Source organism: Manacus candei, unplaced genomic scaffold (assembly GCF_025592945.1).
Source record: "Manacus candei isolate 608988 ecotype Guabito, Panama unplaced genomic scaffold, ASM2559294v1 h1tg000047l, whole genome shotgun sequence".
NCBI lineage: Eukaryota > Metazoa > Chordata > Aves > Passeriformes > Pipridae > Manacus > Manacus candei.
In genome coordinates, this window is record NW_026138095.1 from 12483425 (window position 1) to 12501743 (window position 18319).

General features: G+C 48.2%; 1 protein-coding gene across 2 annotated transcripts in view; it reads left to right on the forward strand.

Moving 5' to 3' along the window:
* The first annotated feature begins 1228 nt into the window (after positions 1-1228).
* The window catches only part of GAS7 (growth arrest specific 7), a 106932-nt gene continuing 89841 nt past the window's right edge, over positions 1229-18319 (forward strand). For both annotated transcript variants that reach the window (XM_051798049.1, XM_051798050.1), the window contains exon 1: positions 1229-1440. In XM_051798049.1, the coding sequence (XP_051654009.1) occupies positions 1258-1440 (183 nt within the window). In that variant the 5' untranslated portion in view covers positions 1229-1257. The remainder of the gene's footprint in view (positions 1441-18319) is intronic.

Consider the following 18319-nt stretch of genomic DNA (forward strand, 5'->3'; position numbering starts at 1 on the left):
TAAACACAGGACTGGTAAAGAGCAAAATCAGGACGTGAACGCACACAGATGTGACTTACCCAGACAAACACACAAGTCACACATGCTGCAGAGTGAGGCAGGCAGGCACACCCAGAGCAGGTTGTGCACAGTGGGTGTTCATAAACAAATTCACACAGGATGGTGACTCACACACACATATGTACAAGTGTCACCCAGATGAGGATGTCACACATCCCCCGACAGTGCATTTCTCACAGACACAGAAGTGCCACACAGAGGTGTCTCATGTGCTGCAGTCAGATGCACACATGAAGCAAGTTGTGCACTCAACCGAGTGTTGCAGAGACACATGCACTTGAGGATGTGTCACACACACAATTCACACATGCTTGGATGTGTCACACAATGTCTTTCAGGCAAAACGGATTTCACGCCTTTGAGTGCGTGTAACAAATGCACACACAGTGTCTCAGACATTCAGAGATGTCTCACACAGACATGAGTCTCTACAAATCCAGACACAGTGTCTCAGACGCAGGGGGTCATAACCGCTGGTGTTATGACACGCATGGTGCCTCACACACCATCTCTCACAGACAGGAGACAGGCACACAGTGTTTCACACTCTTCAGACACAGTGTCTCACGTGGCACCTTTCATGGACACACAAGTGTCTTACTGTTACAGATATGGTGACTGTCATACACACGGGTGCCTCTCACAGACACGTGGGTATCACCAACGCACCCACGGGATGAAACAGCGTCTGTCCCTTACACACAGTATCCCTCACACACGCGCGCGCACACACACAGAGGTGTGTCGAGCACACCGGTGACGCACAGAGTGGTCCTCGGACAGTATCTGTCACACACAGACACACGCATGAGATTTTTCCTGTGCACTCGCACACACACGGTGTCTCTCCCTTGTCTCTCAGAGTCATACACGGTTTCTCTCTCTGTCCTGCCGACACGAATGTCACAACCGCGGATCGCTCTGCGCACCCGCGTGGCCTCTCCTCCCCCTGCTTCCTCCCCCTCTCCCCTCCTCCCCCTTCTCCCTCTCTTCTCCTCCCCCCTCCCCCTCCTCCCGTCCCGCCTCTCCCGCCCCACCCCGAGCCGGCGGTGCCCGTGGGCGCCGAGGCTGCTCCGCTCCCGCTGCCCGCGCTGCCCGCGCCCGCCGCGGCCCCAGGCGGAGCGGGCCCTCCGGAGCGGAGGGGCCGGACCCTCCCGCAGCCCTGCGGGGTACGGGCGGCGGGGGCGTCCCGGCGGGATGTCGGGGACCCGCTGCCAAGCGCTGTACCCCTTCTCCGGGGAGCGGCACCGGCAAGGGCTGCACTTCGCCGCGGGGGAGCTGATCACGGTGCTGCAGGTGCCAGACGGCGGCTGGTGGGAAGGACAGAAGGAGGACGGGCTGCGAGGCTGGTTCCCGGCCAGCTACGTCCAGCTGCTGGAGGTAGGACTGGGGCCGGGACCGGGGCCGCGCCGAGCGGGCGGCGGGGAGCGGCGGCCCGGGGATGTCCCGCGGGGGTGCCGGCAGTGCTGGGGGGGCCCTCGCGGCCCACACGGCGCTGCTCTTGGGGACCCCCTCGGCATCGCTGTGCCCTGTGCCCCGGGCAGGTGCCCCGGCTGAGGCTGCTGGGTGCTGTAAGAATCTGCGGCGCTCGGAGGGGGAGCCGCCTGCCCGGTCCCGCTCCGGCAGGTAGAGCATTTGGTACCCGCAGTCGTAGCCGTGAGCAGGGCTCAGGTGCGTGGCGAGCTGTGGGATGGTCCGGACACTTGGGTTTTCACAATCGGTAAAGAGCAGCAGAAGTCAGTGGCTGCGGTGAGGCAGCCCCTGCCAGTCACTCACGAGGGCCAGATGCTGGGCAAGTTACACTCCCTCTCTCTCCCCCGCCCGCTCCCTTTCATTTCTTTTCACTGAAAGTCTCATGGCTTTATGTTGTGGAAGAGGTAATTCAGATATAGAATCATAGAATCACAAGATGGTTTGCGTTGGAAGGGACTCTAAAGATCATCCCATTACACCCTGCTTGCCATGGGCAGGGACACCTTCCACTAGACCAGGTTGCTCCAAGCCCCATCCAACCTGGCCTTGAACACTTCCAGGGATGGGGCAGCCACAGCTTGTCTGGGCGACCTGTGCCACGGCCTCACCACCCTCATGGGAAAGAATTTCTTCCTAATATCTAATCTAAATCTACCGTCCTTCGGTTGAAAGCCATTCCACCTTGTCCTGTCACTCCATGCCCCTGTCTGAAGTTCCTCTCCATCTCTCTTGGAGCCCTTTTAGGTACTGGAAGATGCTCTAAGATCTCTGTGGAGTCTTCTTATTTTCTTCTCCCCTTCTGTTGCAGCAGTTCCCCAGCTGGCTGCAGAAACCTTGCTACCATATGTGTGGCATGGCTCAGGGAGCCCCAGCAGAGTTAGGGTCAGACACTCAGACCCAAAAGTCATGGACTTTCTGTCACAATGCTGAGAAGTTCTATTGGTTTTAGTTGTTTTCAGGGCCCTAACAGTTGGGGTGACAGTTGGATTCCCACCTCAGGACTGCTTGTACCTGAACATATTTATTGTTTTCTGTCCCATGCAAACAAGACACAATGAGAGTGTAAAATATATGTCCATGAAGGGTGCCTTCATGATCTCTGCATGTGAAATCTGAAACATCTTGTGCACCAAAGCAAGAACCTGCCATGATCCCCTCAGTCCTTCCCTCACTGGCCATGCCCTGTTGTCATTTGGAGGATATGGGTATGGCAACAGTCTCTGGGAGCATCTCCATGCAGTGACTGGGCTGAAGCCATTAGCAGCACAGCGTTTCTCAGGTCAGCTTCTGTTTGTCCTCCAGGTTCCTAAGGACCAGCCTGCTTTGCTTGTATGCAAGGCTGGCAGTGCTCATCCCAGATTTTCCATGCATACCTTCCAGGGAATCCAGAGGGGCAGGAACCTGCCCACCAGTTGCATGTAGAGCAATGTTCTTTGAGTAAAAGATTCTGTGCAAAAGGACGTTTTGCCCACAGATCTGGCATTGTCTTTTGGTTTCTCATGTCCAAATAAATTAAAAAATCTGTGATGTTTCTGTTGGGTGCCTGTTTGTCATTATTACCTGGACAGACAGGAAAGTAGGAGTAAAACTTGCCCACTTAGTGCTACAAGAGTGAGTCCAGGGATTTCCCGCACCACTGAAGCACTTGGGATTTCTTTTGTTAGTTTTAGAATGTGGGAGTCCTTTTGTTTGGCAGTTTTGCCACCTACAAGATCATTTACTGAGATATGTGAATGTTTGTAGTTTGACAAATTCACAACGCTGCCTCCGTACAATCCTAAACATCCACTGGTCAGATTATGTGACTAATACTTCTGTTCTAGAACAAGCAGCAGTCACAAGTATTGAGGCCATGTTGCTGAGAACACAGCTGCACTGGGCAGGGCACATCTCCAGGATGAAGGACCACCGCCTCCCGAAGGCCCTGCTTTATGGTGAACTTGCCACTGGCTGCCACATGAGAGGAGCCCCGAAGAGAAGATACAAGGACTCCCTGAAACAACATCTCAGCCTTGGCCATATTGATCAACATAACTGGTCTACTCTGGCCTCCAATCGGAAGGTCTGGAGACACACCATCTATAACGCTGCTGCTTCCTTTGAGAACGCATGCAGGATCACCCTTAAGGAGAAAAGACAACACAGAAAGAATCGTGCCCTGCAGAATTTACCACCTAAGGAGTCCTTCTGCTGTGCCTTTTGCAACCGAACGTGCCTGTCTCGTACTGGCCTTTTTAGCCACCAGCGCACTTGTAACAAACGTGGGTAGAGCCCTTCCCAAATCTTCGTTCGCGAAGCCTGGCCATGATGAAATATTTGCACATCTAACCAGGAATTTAGGAATTGTTTGAGGCAAAGTGTATCATGAGATGTGACAAACTCTGCTAAGCAAAGGCAGGGGGGAATCACTTCTGCAAACACCATAACTTTGCTTTTTTCTCATCTTCTCGGAAATTCCCCTTTCCCTGCTTAAGTCTGAGCAAGTTCTACTGTTCTCAGATCAGTGCCTGCAGTCCCGCACATGTGCCCTTCTGACCCTTGGCTCAGGTACCAGTGAAAACGTTGCTGAAGACCAGTTGTCTATACAGCCTGGCCTCTTTTCTCTTGAGCAAACCTTCAGGAAGAAGGCAAGAAAGATGGCAAGTGCTGAGTATGTTCGCTCTGTCATGTTTTCCTTTACTCCGGAGATGGTACCTAATAAGGACTATAAGCTGGAGTTAATAAGTATGTCAAATGACAGCTAATTAACCAAATTTATCAAATTTATGGGATCAGAGGTGCTTGGCACACATCACAGTAGATCACAGGTACTTGGCACATAGAAGAAGGAAGCTCTGTGTATGTCTGTCTATCATGGCTCTGTGCAGGTAGCCTTTCCCTTGTGTACAGGTGGCCTTTCCCTTGTGTGCAGGTATGCAGCTTCCTCAGGGACCTGATCCAGCTGAAAGACACCACAATAGAAATACTGTTCTTCTCTGTTCTCTGATCCGAGTCCCTACCCAGTCACATTGACATTGGAGCTGGCTTCAGGGAGGTGATGACAGTGCATGTTCAGATGGAGCCATGGCCATGAGTCTCCCTTCTGTACCAGCCAGCCCTTGCATTGGCTTTGGGTGGCCCTGGCCCTTCAGTAAGGTTCCGTGCTATGTCCTGAGCTGAACTTAACCATACATTGTTGTTGAAAGAGGAAGATGTTACTCCCTCCCTTTGTCCTGCCATCATTTCCCTACACCCAGTTCACTCCAGAAGGTACCTGTGCTCTCTCTGGAGCCCAAAGGAGAACTAGCTGCATTTTCTGCCACAGCAGTGACTGAATGTGGCTTGCGGCATTGTCCAAGGCTTACCAGGGCTGATAGTGTTTGCCCTACATGGCACACACCCTTTCTACTCTCGGTAAAGTCTGTTGAGTGACTGGGAGCTACCAAAAGGAGGTGGCCTTCTGGAGCCTTTGTGACTTGAAGTGTGCATTGCGTTTAGACAGAAAGGCTGGATATTCTCATTCATAGGTCTTCACATTTATCAGCACTGGCATCTCCTCTGACAAAGCTGGTCTAAAGTCTGTGCTGAGTTTTGGTCCGGAGCTGAAAGAGGGAAGTGAGAAAGGTGTGAAGAACAGCAGAGAGCAGACTCTCTCCCACCCTCGAGTGGTGGCTCAGCAGCCAGTCTGAGACGTGCTGGTTCCTGCCGGATGAAGGAGGAGAAATGACTGTTCCCGATGCTATCACTGATTTGGGAGGAACCTGATGCACCAACAGCACCTGCGTCTCCTCACAGGCAGCCAGGCTTTGGAGCTGTCAGCACTGATCATCCAGCTGGTTCCTCCAGGAGCTGAGGATGGGGCAACTCCACTGTGTACCCTCACAGTGAGTGGTAGCTCTTGGCTCTTGCAAAGACAACTGGATAGGCATGGCTGGTGGGTAACCTGAAGAGGCTGTAATAGCAAATGAAGAGTTGGGCAGCTCTGAGAAAACCGTGAAGATGGCTTGCAGGAAACAAAACCCAGTGTCAGAGATGGGTGTTCCTGAGAGCTGTTACCTTTGCCAACTCCCGAGTTCTCTTGCTAGCAAAAATGTGTTTTCAATTCATTCATCACAGAAGATCAAGAAAAGAACCAAAAATGTTGGAAGTGTGGTGCAAGCAAGACACAGAGAGGTAAAGACATTTGGCATCCTTTGGTTCCTGCTCCTGTGGCTGCTGCAAGCCCACAGTGATGGGTTATAGGAAAACAATGATGGCTGGAGGTTCGTGCTCAGGGCAGTGATGGAAACAATGAGAGCTGGAGGACCATGTGGTAAGGATGAGCCAGAAACGACATGTCTCTGTGAGCTCTGGAGAGGATACTGTTGTCATGAAGCAAAAGGGCTAGCATAAATCAAAAGACTATCAAAAACAGAGAGCAAAGTGAGCAAGGGAGGGTATCAGCTCCATGGTGGGGTTCCGAATGGGTTCCCTGAGGCTGGGCTGGTTGGGAGAAGTTGGGGAGGCTGCTGTGGTTTTGTTCACAGAATCACTGGATTGGAAGAACCTCAGAGATCAGCTAGTCTGGCTTCCCTGGACATGTCTGTCAGGTTTTGAATGTGTGCAAGGGTGGACACCACAGCTGTTCTGGATAATGTGTTCCAGTGTTTGACTACCCTCACAGTTTTTTCTTGTGTCCCTCTAAAGGGATTTTCTGTGTTTTAATTTGTGCCCATTGAATCTCATCCTTTCACTGGATATCATTGAGAACAGTCAGTCTCTGCTTTCTTTGGTGTCCCCCTATAGGTTTTTATTCACATTCAAAATATCCCTCTTGAGCCTTCTTGTCTTCATGCTAAACAGTCCCAGTTCTTTCAGCCTTTCCTTGTATGACAGATGCTCCAAGTCCCTTAATCATCATTGTGGCCTCTTGCCAGACTCTCTCCAGTATATCCTTGTCTTTCTTGTGTTGGGAAACCAAGTAACTGTTCCTTATACTGTTGTGCTCTTGCAGATAGTAGGTTAATGGAGAAATGGTCCCTAACCAGTATTTCCTGAGCATGAGAATCTGTGGACACCAGAGGAATCCTGAAGACTGCTGCCAAATTCAGCTGGTTTTGCTTTGACTGATCTTGGTCTGTGCAAGCTGATCTGCAATGCTTGGAATCCCATTGAGTAGATACCATCAGCTTCAACACTCACCCCTCCTTTGGTGATTAACAGCTACAGACTGTCAGCAGTCCCAGGTTAAGTAGTTGCTCTTCCCAGCCTGGTGCAAGAGGGAATCTGTGCAGATGCAGGCGAGAAGCCAGCACTGCTGTGGTGAACACTGATGTAGAGCCAATGGAGTGTGGTGCGTAATACACTGAGGGATTTTTTGATAGCTCATGCTTCCTACCCCAAGACTGGCTGCCTCCTTACCCCACCTGCATCACAGATGCTTGGGATGATGATACGTGTAGAAAGATCCAGACCTAAAAGCAACCTAGGGCAAAGCTCAGTTGTTTCAGTTTGTGACAAACTTTATGGGCAACATAGATGTCAAGAGAGTGAGGTGGTGTTAGACCTCCGGGGTGTGTATTACAGGAGGACCAGCATGGGACCCTCTGGAGAAATCTCTGTTGCGGCTGCCTTTTCTAGACAAGTGATTTTTGGAGGGCTGGGGAGATGTGTCATTCAGTCACATTTGCAAGTGGTTTGTTTTAAAGCTATTTTGGGCCTTGCTTTTTGTATTTGCAGCTAGCTAGAAATCACTTACATAAGCAGCAGCAGGAACACATGCAAATTTGCTGGAAATTGTCAGCACTTTTTATAGCTTCAGTCATCCCACAGATGTAAGTCTCTGTACGAAGTACAGCGTGCACTTCCAGCATGGATGAAGGTGGCTTTGGAATCTGACTGGACATGCTGGACTGAGTAGGACTGCAAGCTGCCACTGATCTTGTCTGCACTTTACACAGCTTGATTTACCAGAACCATGAGGCACTTAGGAAGGAAGGAATTGTGCCCTTCTCCCTGTGCTGTGCTTGACCTGTGCATGTTCTACAGAGTGTTCATTGCTTCCACGACTGTGTAATGCTCGAGGGGTAATGCACCTCACCTAACCCAGCCTGGGACAGCTGCCACATGGACAGATGCGCAGATGCGCAGATGCGCAAACATTTGAACCTGGAGGCTGAGGCACATCCAGCTGCAGGAGGCATGGCCTGCCATAGCACAGACTGCTTCCTTCGTTGTGCCCAGGGAGTCAGAGAAAAAGGGTGATGGGAATACATAGAAATTATAATGCCTCTAATTTATTTTGTAATAGCAGATAATGTGTAGAGGATTTCTGTGCCAAATTGTATCTTGTCATATGCTGATAGGATCCAAGGAGACAGTGTCCTAAGGGAGAAACAAGAACCTGCCAGCTGATGAGCAGGGAGAATTCCATTTCATGACAACATTCTGAACATTTCTGTGAAACACTGTTATGAAGAAACCCCTATTTTTAGAGAGATTTTTTTCTTCACCTTAGTGATGGAAGCATATTTTCATGAAGAAAAAACCCAAACCATTTTGTCTGAAAATATCCAACCAGTCCCAGAAGCAAGCATTGCTGCACCAGTGTTGTGATGGGATGGCTGTGCTGCCACAGCAAGTGCTGGAACAGGCAGCTGCTGGAGCTGGTCTGCCATCATGGGAGCTGTATAATGTGTATAATACACTTGAAAGGGAGGAGATGTTGGTAGCTGCTGCAACAGCTTTTCCTGGTGACTGTACAAAGGACAGTATGGAGAGCACCTGGATGCCCGTATCCTCTGCACACAGTGATGGTACTTTGCTTTCTCAGAAGGTTCTTCTACATTCTTGGAGTTTGTTATCTCAGGCTCTCTCATTCCTTCATCTCCCCACTCAAAAATCAGCTTAACATAAAATTCATGGAGAACCACAAGGACCAAGGGGATGCTTTTTTTTTAAGGATACTCCATGGAGGAAGTAATGTTCATATCTGTAGTCTTGTTTGATGGGAGGGAAATCTGGTCTTTAATCCAGTGGGATAAGGCTGTGGGTGCTGAACCCTTCTTTGCAACCAGGGAGTGCACACGGTGTTGTGCTCAGGACACCTGTTCTGGTGCTACAAGCTAAGCAACTGGTGCTGCCTGGAACTGGTGTTCCCTGCCCAGGGATGCTTGTGGCACCATCCTGAGCATCCTGGCTGTTCTGCTGCCCCTGAGAGGTGGCACTGGGGAAGAGCATCACTGCTAAGGTGGGACTGGTACTTCTGTCTCCTGCCCAGGGACGCTTGTGGCACCCTCCTGAGTGTTCTGGCCATTTTGCTGCCCCTGAGAGATGGTGCTGGGGCAGCAACCATGGCTGAAGTGGGGATGGCATCTCCCGTGGGTGTGCAGAAGGATGGTTTTTGTTCTTTTGGTGCAGGGATGACTCCCTAAGGAAGGCAGAGGGGGAGATTGGCATTGTTGTAGATGCAGGCTGCTGTGGGTTTTGTCTCAAGGGAAAGGCGAAGTTTTCAAAGTTCAGTACTCAAAGGTGCTGAAGGTGGTTTGCTCTGCCTGATTTAAAAGCAAATCTTTGTCTAAAGTGAGGCGTTTGTGAGACAGGAGTGACAGTGAGAATCCTGTGGGATTGCCTTGCGGTTTAATTTTACGGTGTCTTTTTTGTATCTCTGACTTTCTGTAACTGTATTTTTCAGAGTTTGAAACTTGTGGTCATCTGACCATTGACATTTCTGGCAAATGTGAATGAAATCAAATATAAAAGGGGGAGGAAATTATGTTGTGCTGCCAGAAAATCACTCTTCAATCAAGTTTTCTGGGGGAATTTAAAGCCCCAGGAGAATGTGAAGGAGATGTGATGCTGCAGTTCACAATCCCTCTCCTATAAGAGTGATGTCTGTTATGTATCTGGTGATAATTGTCTCAAACTGTTGAAGTTATAGTAGAATATAAAAACTGAGTAGTGCCATAAATAGCCAAAATTTGTGAACGGAAGGGTCTTACAAAGATAGTTGTGGCACTTTTTGTGAGCTCTTCTGTCTGCTGCATAAGTTGGGGTGTTGCAGAAACTGGACTCATGGATGCCGCACCTGTAGCAGGTGAGAACAGTCACACTGTTGGCCTTACAGAAACTGCACAGGACAGAATTTATAAAGATGTTTTTTCTTTATCCTTAGCTAAAAGATATCCTCATGGGAGGCCTAAACTGGAGGACATCTTACAGCCTGGTGGTTTCAAAGAGAGTCTAAACACAATCTTCCTGCAAATGACTGCCTTCTAATGTGAAAGATTGAGTTACTGTGCACCTGCATGGAAAGGGTGGATATAGAGCGACAGTGAAAAATGTGGATCATTGAAGACTTACCTGAGGATTTCTCAGTTTCCTAAAGAATTCCCAGTTCATTCTGTGCTCTGAATGGGGCACATGTCCCGTAGAAAAACACACAGCGATGTGTGCAGGAAATTCTAGTCTCCCTTTCCAGCTTGGGTGCAAAATGCACCTTTAGTGCCTTGAGTACTGTGCCACAAACACAGCACTTTATACTAAATGTAGTTTAAAAAGACACAATAGGAATAATGAGAAGATGCCAGATACTTGTTATTTTCTAAAAACAAAACTTTATTTAGGTGTCCAGTATGGAAAATTTGGCTTTGAAACAAGACCAGAAGGTTCTGGCTGTTTGATGGGATTTGATTTTCTCTACTTATTTATTTCACTTTTACTTTTGTGATAATAAATGATCAGATAGAATTAATTGGTCATTTAACTAACCAGATTAAACCTTTGTTTTATTTTCTATGATACCTTATCTTCCATGATTGCTTATGCATATGGAACCCATTATTATCGGTAATGCACCCTGGTGCTGCATTTTCAGAATCTGAAGTGTCTGACTATGGGCTCAGGAGTTGGTTTCGTTACTTCACTGACTGCTGACACCAAGTGCAATCCCAAAGATAGGACATTCTTCTGTTTTGGAGAAGTCCCACAACAACAGCAGCAAGTATGTGGTGCTGCAGCATTGCAGATAGTATCTGTCTTTGGAAGTGTTTGGGACTGTTGTGGTTGTTTTCACTGTGACCACACTACAAGTTGGGGCCGTGGAAGTTTCTCACGTTGCTTGTGTTCATCCTGTTCCCACTCTCAGCAGAGCGCAGGGAGCCAGGCACTGCTAACTTGTGTCTTGGAATATTTGACATAAGGCGCTGATATTTCTGTCTTTGATTTCTGGTGCTTCCAGGGAGCACTCATTCTGGGCAGCTTTTTCAGCATCCAGCACTTTTGAGCTGTGCCTCGCTCCCTGAGCACACATGGCAGGTTTGCTGGAAGCTTCCCAAAATCTGGGGCTGTGGCACGGTGGCTGCTCCCTGTGTGCTCATTTCAAGTAATCCTGCATGGCTCATGTTAGCAGGCAGGGACAGAGGACCTGGGGAAACCTGAAAGCAGCATAATGGATTTGGTGGTCCCCACACTGTGCTTTGCATGTTGTCATCAGTTCATGTTACTTGAAAGTGTCATTGGCCGTATTTAATTACATGTCACACTCCTTTTATTGGTATGAGCCCCTTAGTGTGCAGAACAGCGTGAAACCAGGGGCAACTGTTTGCTCAGCCACTGTTTTCCAAGAACAGTGTGCTTCAACGAGTGTTTATCTTGAAAAATATAAGTATGCTTTAGTGTATTTGGAATTTTTTATGTCACACCACTGTGTAAAACATTACCTTTTGAGAGGACCTGCTGTACAGGGTTGGTATGTGGCAGGGCTGTAAGCAGGTTTGCACTGTACCTGCAGAGCTCCTGCAGCCAGAGGTTAGGGAGAGCACCTTGCATACCTGCCATACCTGCAAAAGTGCGCTTGTGACTGAGAGGGAGAGCAGGCTGTATGCTCCCTGGGATATAGACTCCCTGGCAGCACTGCCTGCCATGGTACCTTCTCTGTACCTGCCACGGTGACCACCCTGGGAGGCACTCCTTTTACAGGTGTATGGAATAGCAGAGAAAGCTTTTTGCTTGTACTAGTAATCCAGTTTTCCACATCGTGTTATCAAAATAGCTTTTGTATTAGCCTAGTACATTTGTGGTTTGCTTTTTTGCTGATAAATTCTGGAAAGGGGTGCCATGGCTTGCTCAGAATCTGCCACTCTGCATTTTGTAGAACATATCTGGTAGTGGAACAGGCCAGTGTCTTTTCACATACACCTTTGTCAGCATTTGTGAGCAGTCCCCTCAGTACTCAGTCATCAGTAGAGGCACTTTGGAGTTCATTTAGGCTCATTTGGAGTACATTTAGATGTCTTTGGTCACTGATCTTTGCGGTCCTCAACAAGTGCAGACCCAAAGGTTGAAAAATCTGTCTTTGACATCATTTGAGACCTATCTGGCACTTTTCCTACATTCATAGTTGGTAAGAGTAGACTGTGCAGACTATTCTTGAGCCACAGATATTCCTGCTGCGATGCTGGCAGCAAAAGCACTGTGATCTTCCAGTGTTTGTTTGAGCACCGTGTTTGTTTATCACACAGATCTCCCGGGGCTTTCCCAGGTCTATGGCACTTGCAGTGGCCTCCTGGACCTCTGCTTCTGCAGTCCCTGGGAACAGAATCATTTCAACATTAACTCTTTTGCCTGCTATCACTTCTTATGCCCTATTGATCAGTTCTGTGCCTCTCTTCTGCCCTGTAAGTTGGTTTTCCATGGAGGAAAAAACCCTCAGTAATAGGTAATTAGAAATAATAAGTCTCGGGAGCACCTGGGATTTTGTATCATAGAATGGATCAGAGCAAGGTCTGTAATGAAGGTATGTGAGTTTTCCATGGCTGTTCTACAGAGTGCTCTGATGAGATATTCTATGATTTTAAGCAAGGAGGGGGCACAGCTGATGTAAAGCTGCAGAGCATCTGCCCAGCCCAGCTGCTGAATCCAGAGCTGGGTAGCACTGGTGGGTGATGCTGCCAGAGCAGGGACAATCTGCAAGGCTTTAGCACATCACAGAGAGGAAAAGCAGGAGCTCCTCTGGGCTGGATATGCAGCCTGGAATTGTCAGGCTGTCCCATTAGCACTGAATGTTGGTCTTTGAAATGCTCTTTCACTCTCGGGGAGCCCAGCAATGAGAAAAAGGTAGAAAGGTGTGAGGGTGAGGAGGGATCAGAGGCACATCACAACATAATTAAAAGTCCCAAGCCGCTCCTTTCATCTTCCAAGATTTGCCCCTATCTTTTACTTGGAATCCCGATAAAAACTTCCTTAATATCTGTTAGCTCAGGATTAAATGCAGTTGCTTACTGCACCTGCAGTGTAGTTCTGGCAGTTCGGCACTGCTCCTGGTCCTCAGAGCCCTTCAGCCAGGGACAGACCTGAGACTGCTTGAGAAAATGCAGCAGTGGAATGGGGAGCATGGAAGGGATTAATGTGGAGCAGCAACCTGGGCTACAAGAGACTGGCTTTTGTGGAAGACTGAGGGATGGAACAAGAATCTTTGGGCTGGTGGATATTGTTTGGGACATAAAAAGTACCTGTCAGATTCCAACTATTACCTCCATATGTAATATTTCACATTTATTACTAGTGTATTTTGTTTCTTGTGTTGTTACCTCTTCTTTGAAGACTTACCAGAGTTCATGTAAATAGTCATGTATAACTTGAACATATATTCAACACACCTCACTTTCCTTTTCCTGAATTGTCTGAGGAGCAAGTGCCATCATCTGACCTTTGTGGCTGACCTTTGATTAGAGGAAGACTCACTCTTTTTTGCTTCTGCTCCTTGTCTTTTTGGCTTACCTATTTCTTATTTTGCACAGTAGTTTTCTCACTCCTTGACTGCTTCTTTTCTCCTGACAGTCTTCACAGAAAGGAGTTTATACTTTCACAAGCATACCTGTGATAGTTGGTGTAACAGCAGGTATCACCAGCACTCCCAAGAGTACCGAACACAGATGCTTATGCCACCACGGCTATAGCATTGCTAATTGAGTATATTCTGTCATTCTGCTTAGTTTTACTGTGGTCTCTATAAGCACTTTCAGAATGTTCTTTTAAATTGGCTGACTGGATCTGCTTTGTCTTCCTGATCCTTTCTAATTCACTTATTTAGCACTTTAGTCATGTTTCCAAAACAAAACCCTGCAGCTGCTGTGTGCCCACATGCTCCTCCTTGAGCCATTGCCACAAAGCCTGACCCACAGCAACAAGCTGGTGCAGCACAGGAGCAGTTCCAGTTGCTACAGAAGTGAGGTTTGGTCACAGAAGAGGCAGTGTCAAGATCTGGCAAGATTTTGGTAGTGGGGTAGAAGGAATAATTGGTATGGAGGAGTTTGGAGGAGAAAAAATGTAGATGAGAAGTGATGGAGTTTGCAAAGGGTGACAGCAAATGAAGAATTAACAGAGTTTGGATTTGATACGGATATGGCAAAGTGCTGTGCAGAAATTGCACAGAACAGGAATTGTATTTCCAAGGGGTGAGCAAATGCTTAACTCAGAAAGTAACAGACAGAAACTGGGTTGATGGATGTAGTTTGTTTTGCAGTCCTGGAGAACTGTGTGCAGAATTCAGTTTAAAAATGCTGCTGAGGTCTGTGTGTGCAGCACACGGCTGAGCAGTTCCAGCCCTGCCCATGTAATGAGCTGCCTGAGCAGCAGATTTGCTTCTCCTGTACCAGCTGCTGTATAATAGGACTAATTCATTACCCAAGGCCAAGTAATCATTCTCAATAGCAAGATATAGAGGAGAGCCTGTGACTTGTCGCATTGCACTGCAACTGCTGATGATCACAGTGATAACTGGCACCAGATGAAGACTGGAGTTGAACCTCAGTCTGTTATGGGATGAAAAATAGAACTTCAGATATTTCCAAAAAGAAATCATGTGTAAATTATCAATGGGTCTCGTTTGAAAAATAATTTTGCAGTGACTATGAGTCAGTGAGCCCCTGTGCACAGTTCTTCTGAGCTGTGTTGCCCCAGGGTTGGGGGACTGCCTCAGTCCAGCTCACTCCTCTGCTCTTGGCCAGCACCATTTACCGAGGCTGAATATCTTTGGTGAGGGACAAAGCTTTCTCTCGGTGCTTGCCAGAAACATAATCATGGGCTCTAATTCATCTCAGGGATGGGACCATAGCAAATTCTTCTGCTGTGCATCTTGCTGGCAGTGCTGAAAATGTTGGTGAGGAGATTTTGCTGGTGCAAACCACCATTCCCAGCATGTTGTGATCACTGTGGCCAGTGCTCTGTGCTGCCCGCTGCGAACCAAGCAGGATACTGCCTGCCTCATCATAGGAGGTAGGATAGAACAGGGCATCTTCCACCATGTCCATGATAGCCCACTCAAGAATCTTGTCAGTTTGGAGGTGGGACATCTCAGAGGTGGGATTTTCTGCTGGTACTGGCCAGAAGGGCTGGTGGGAGGGGAACACTGAGTGGCAGGCATTGGGTCTAGTGCAGCATCACAGCTCTCAGACTTACAGCCGAAAGACAGTGATTTTGGTGACATGTGGAACAAAGCTAGCTGCACTGAACAAAGTGGCTTTTTGCTAGGCAAGATGTGGATCTCTGGAAATGCCTCTTTTGTGACTCTAGGATCAGAAACACACTAGCAGGGATAGCTGTAGTCTCTGTGTTAGCACTGATTAGTGCTTTGTGTGTGTGTTCCTGATTTATGCAATGTTGTTAGAGCCAGAGGGCTCTTCTGCTGCCTTCTAGGGGCAAGAGTGCTCCAAGCTCCAATTTCCTCACTGGGGTCAGAGTGTGTGTCCTGGCAGCCTTTACAGAGATGCTCATAATCTCCAGCCTGTTTCCAGCCCAGAGTCAGGCCCTGGAACAAACAAATCCCAACATTCACTTCTGCTTTTGCTTTCAGTGTTGGAGGATCCAGTGTTCAGCTATGGTTAAAGAGAGTTTGAAAGCCCTTTCTTTACTCCTTCCTCCCCATGGGAGGGAAGTGTTTTGGGGAGGTTGATGTGACTTACTGAGTCCAGGCTTTCTGCTCCCTGTTCTGGGATGGGATGGTTCCTCCTCACCACCAAGTCTTCTGCTGTTTTTGTCTTTTCTTGGAGGATTCACACTATAACCACTGTGCACCTTCATCCGCCAACACATCCCACCGTTGGAAGAGTCAAAATGAATCTGAGTCATTAGTCCTTTGCTTGGAAATAGCAGTGATGCTAGCTACTGACCTCTGCATTGCTCTCAGTGAGGGAGGCCTTGGAGGTTCTTGCATTGCTCGTTTTAGCAGTGCACCTCTTGGTGGTACCTGCCTGGAGTGCACACCTGTACCCTCCCAGAGAAACGCAGCATTATAGCCCCACGACTGTTTGGCTTAGATGCATCGGACAGCTGCCATGAGGGGTTCTGCCTGCCAGGGACGGGGTCATAGCATGTTTTTAGGTAACAGTTTGTCATTGTCTCTGTGTTTGGGTGGCATGCAGCTTGAAGGGCAGACATCCTCCAGCTTCTTATGATCTGAAATGCAGTGCAACTGCAATCCTTAAAAATGCTTACTTTTTCCTTCTTCTTGCTAATTTTAACAAATAAGGTTGCAGCTTGACCTTTGATAGCCTGTACCTCTAAGATGTCTTATTCTGCTCCACGGGGAGTGGTGATTGTGAGAGTATTTCCAAGGAGTATGATTGAATTACTGATCATCAGAATGTAGGACACAATTTTTTCCTCTTTTGTAAGCTTTTTCCTTTATTTATGATGATGCCTTCCTTGACAACTTCCACATTTTATTCTCAAGGTGAGAAACGTATTAATAGCTAATTAAAGTATATAAAATTTATGAATCTTCATTGTTGTTTATTTTTTCCCCTGTTTCTGCTAGGCTGCAGCTCCAGCAGTAGGAAGGCAATATCTTCAGCTGAAGGAGTTAAATATATCACTCCGGAAAAGAGCAAGCAAGATCTGGAAGTTGTTCCTGTAACACTAATTTTGATCTCAGCCCTGTTTCGTGTCTGAAGACTTTTCTCTTTCATTGGAGATCACGAAATGTTACATTCATTATTGTACTCAGAACATACTGAGTAGTTAGGCCATGGATTCAATACGTTTAAGTATGCACGGCAACTTACTAGAATCAGGCCAAAACCAGGATAACCTCCCACATTTCCCACACATAAAGCAGGTTTTATTTTTCTTCACATAGTGAGATCCTGCAGCTGTGCAAAATTCACCAAAAAAATTACTTCTACAATGAGACCAACTTTTTTTCCTTAATCCAGTCAATTACAGAAACTTGGAATGAACAACACAAAGCTTCTGTGGCAGAAGCACCGCTGCACTGCTGACACCTTTGAAGTGCCAGTGAGGGTGGGGGAGACAGGCACTGGTCTGTGGGGACTGCACATGAGGGCAGCTCATGTACAGATGCCACAGGCACAGTGATCCTGCAGATCCCAGGCTGTCAGGAAGCTTTCACTTTTACCGTTCAGCAACAGGCACAGTGATATTTAGAGCCATGTGAAGGGTGTTTGGGATGTGACAGGTGAAGGCCTATGGTGATGGTGGAGAGCTGAGCTGCTCTGGCCTCCCCTTCAACCCTCCTGTGCCTCCTTAACCCCATCCGCACTCAGCAGCAGCCCCATGAAGGCCCTTTTGAACCTCCCTTTGGGCACCAGTCCAGCTCTCAGCATTGATATTTTCCTGGGGTGGCTTCTGTGTGGGATGAGCTCATGGGGACACTGAGCACCAGAGCCTGTTCAGAGTGAACGTTGAGGGTGGGGACAGGAACTGCTGTCAGCTACCTCAGTGACTCCCCTGGGATTTTTTCCCCTGTGGCTACAGCAGCCAGGATGCTGAATATGTCCTGTTCTTCTCTGGGTGGGGGCTGAAGCAGTTTGGACACACGGATCGGAAGGTGTTGCAGATGGCATCAGAGCCAGACCTCTACCTGGTCTCTAACATGTAGGTGTTCTACTAAGGCAGGTCATCTCCACTTCTCGGGAGAGAGTTATCCAGCCCTTCTGTACAGATGATGCCAGAGATGCTGATTTCTCCAAAGGGGATGAGAGTTGGTTTAAACCTAGCAGGAGCTGCCCAGTGCTCACCCGTGGAAAAGGCCAAGTCCTGGGGGTGATGTGGGCAAGGACTCCTCCTGGCAGCCACTGTTCCTGATGGGGCTGTGTAGGAGGGCTGTATGTGTTTGATGTCCACCAACTCGTTTATAGTTAATGGGAAAGAAGGATTAACCACCAACTTCCTGGGGCAGGTGAGCAGCTCAAAGGCTGATAGACATGGCCTCAGTTTTCTCTTCCTCTGAGTGGAGTCGAGCACCACCTCTCCATTCTTCAGGGAGCATGGGAACTGCTGGGCTGTGCCATGACTGTCCTGCTGCCTTAGGGAGCTGTCAGAGAGGGGAAGAGCCAGCACAGAGTGTCCAGGGGGACAGCAGGTTTCCCATAAGCTTCAAGGGTTGTTTCCGCTGTGATGGTCCAGTGTGGACAGGTGAGCAGTCCTGGAGCAGGAACTTCTCAGTCCAACATGCAAACACTGAAGAACAAGTTCATCTTTATTTCAAAAAGACAAAGCACTCGATTCCTTTGTAGCCAACTGAGGAGGAGGAACTTCTGAGATCAGAGTCTCCCAATGCTTTTTCAGATATCCAGGCTGAAGGAGATGGGTCCTTTTTTTCTCCCCAGTGATCAGAGCACCAGCCCATCTGGCTTGGCTGTGGGCACCTGCTCAGGTGAGGTCTGCAGTCCTGAGTGGAGGCAAGAGCCTTGTGCTCAAACAGGCTGTATGGCAATCCTCACAAGGAGCTGCACTGAGATATAGTTTTCATGTCTTGCCAAACCGTTCTTCTCTTGCTAAGTCAGAGAGCAGGAGCCTGGGGGTGTTG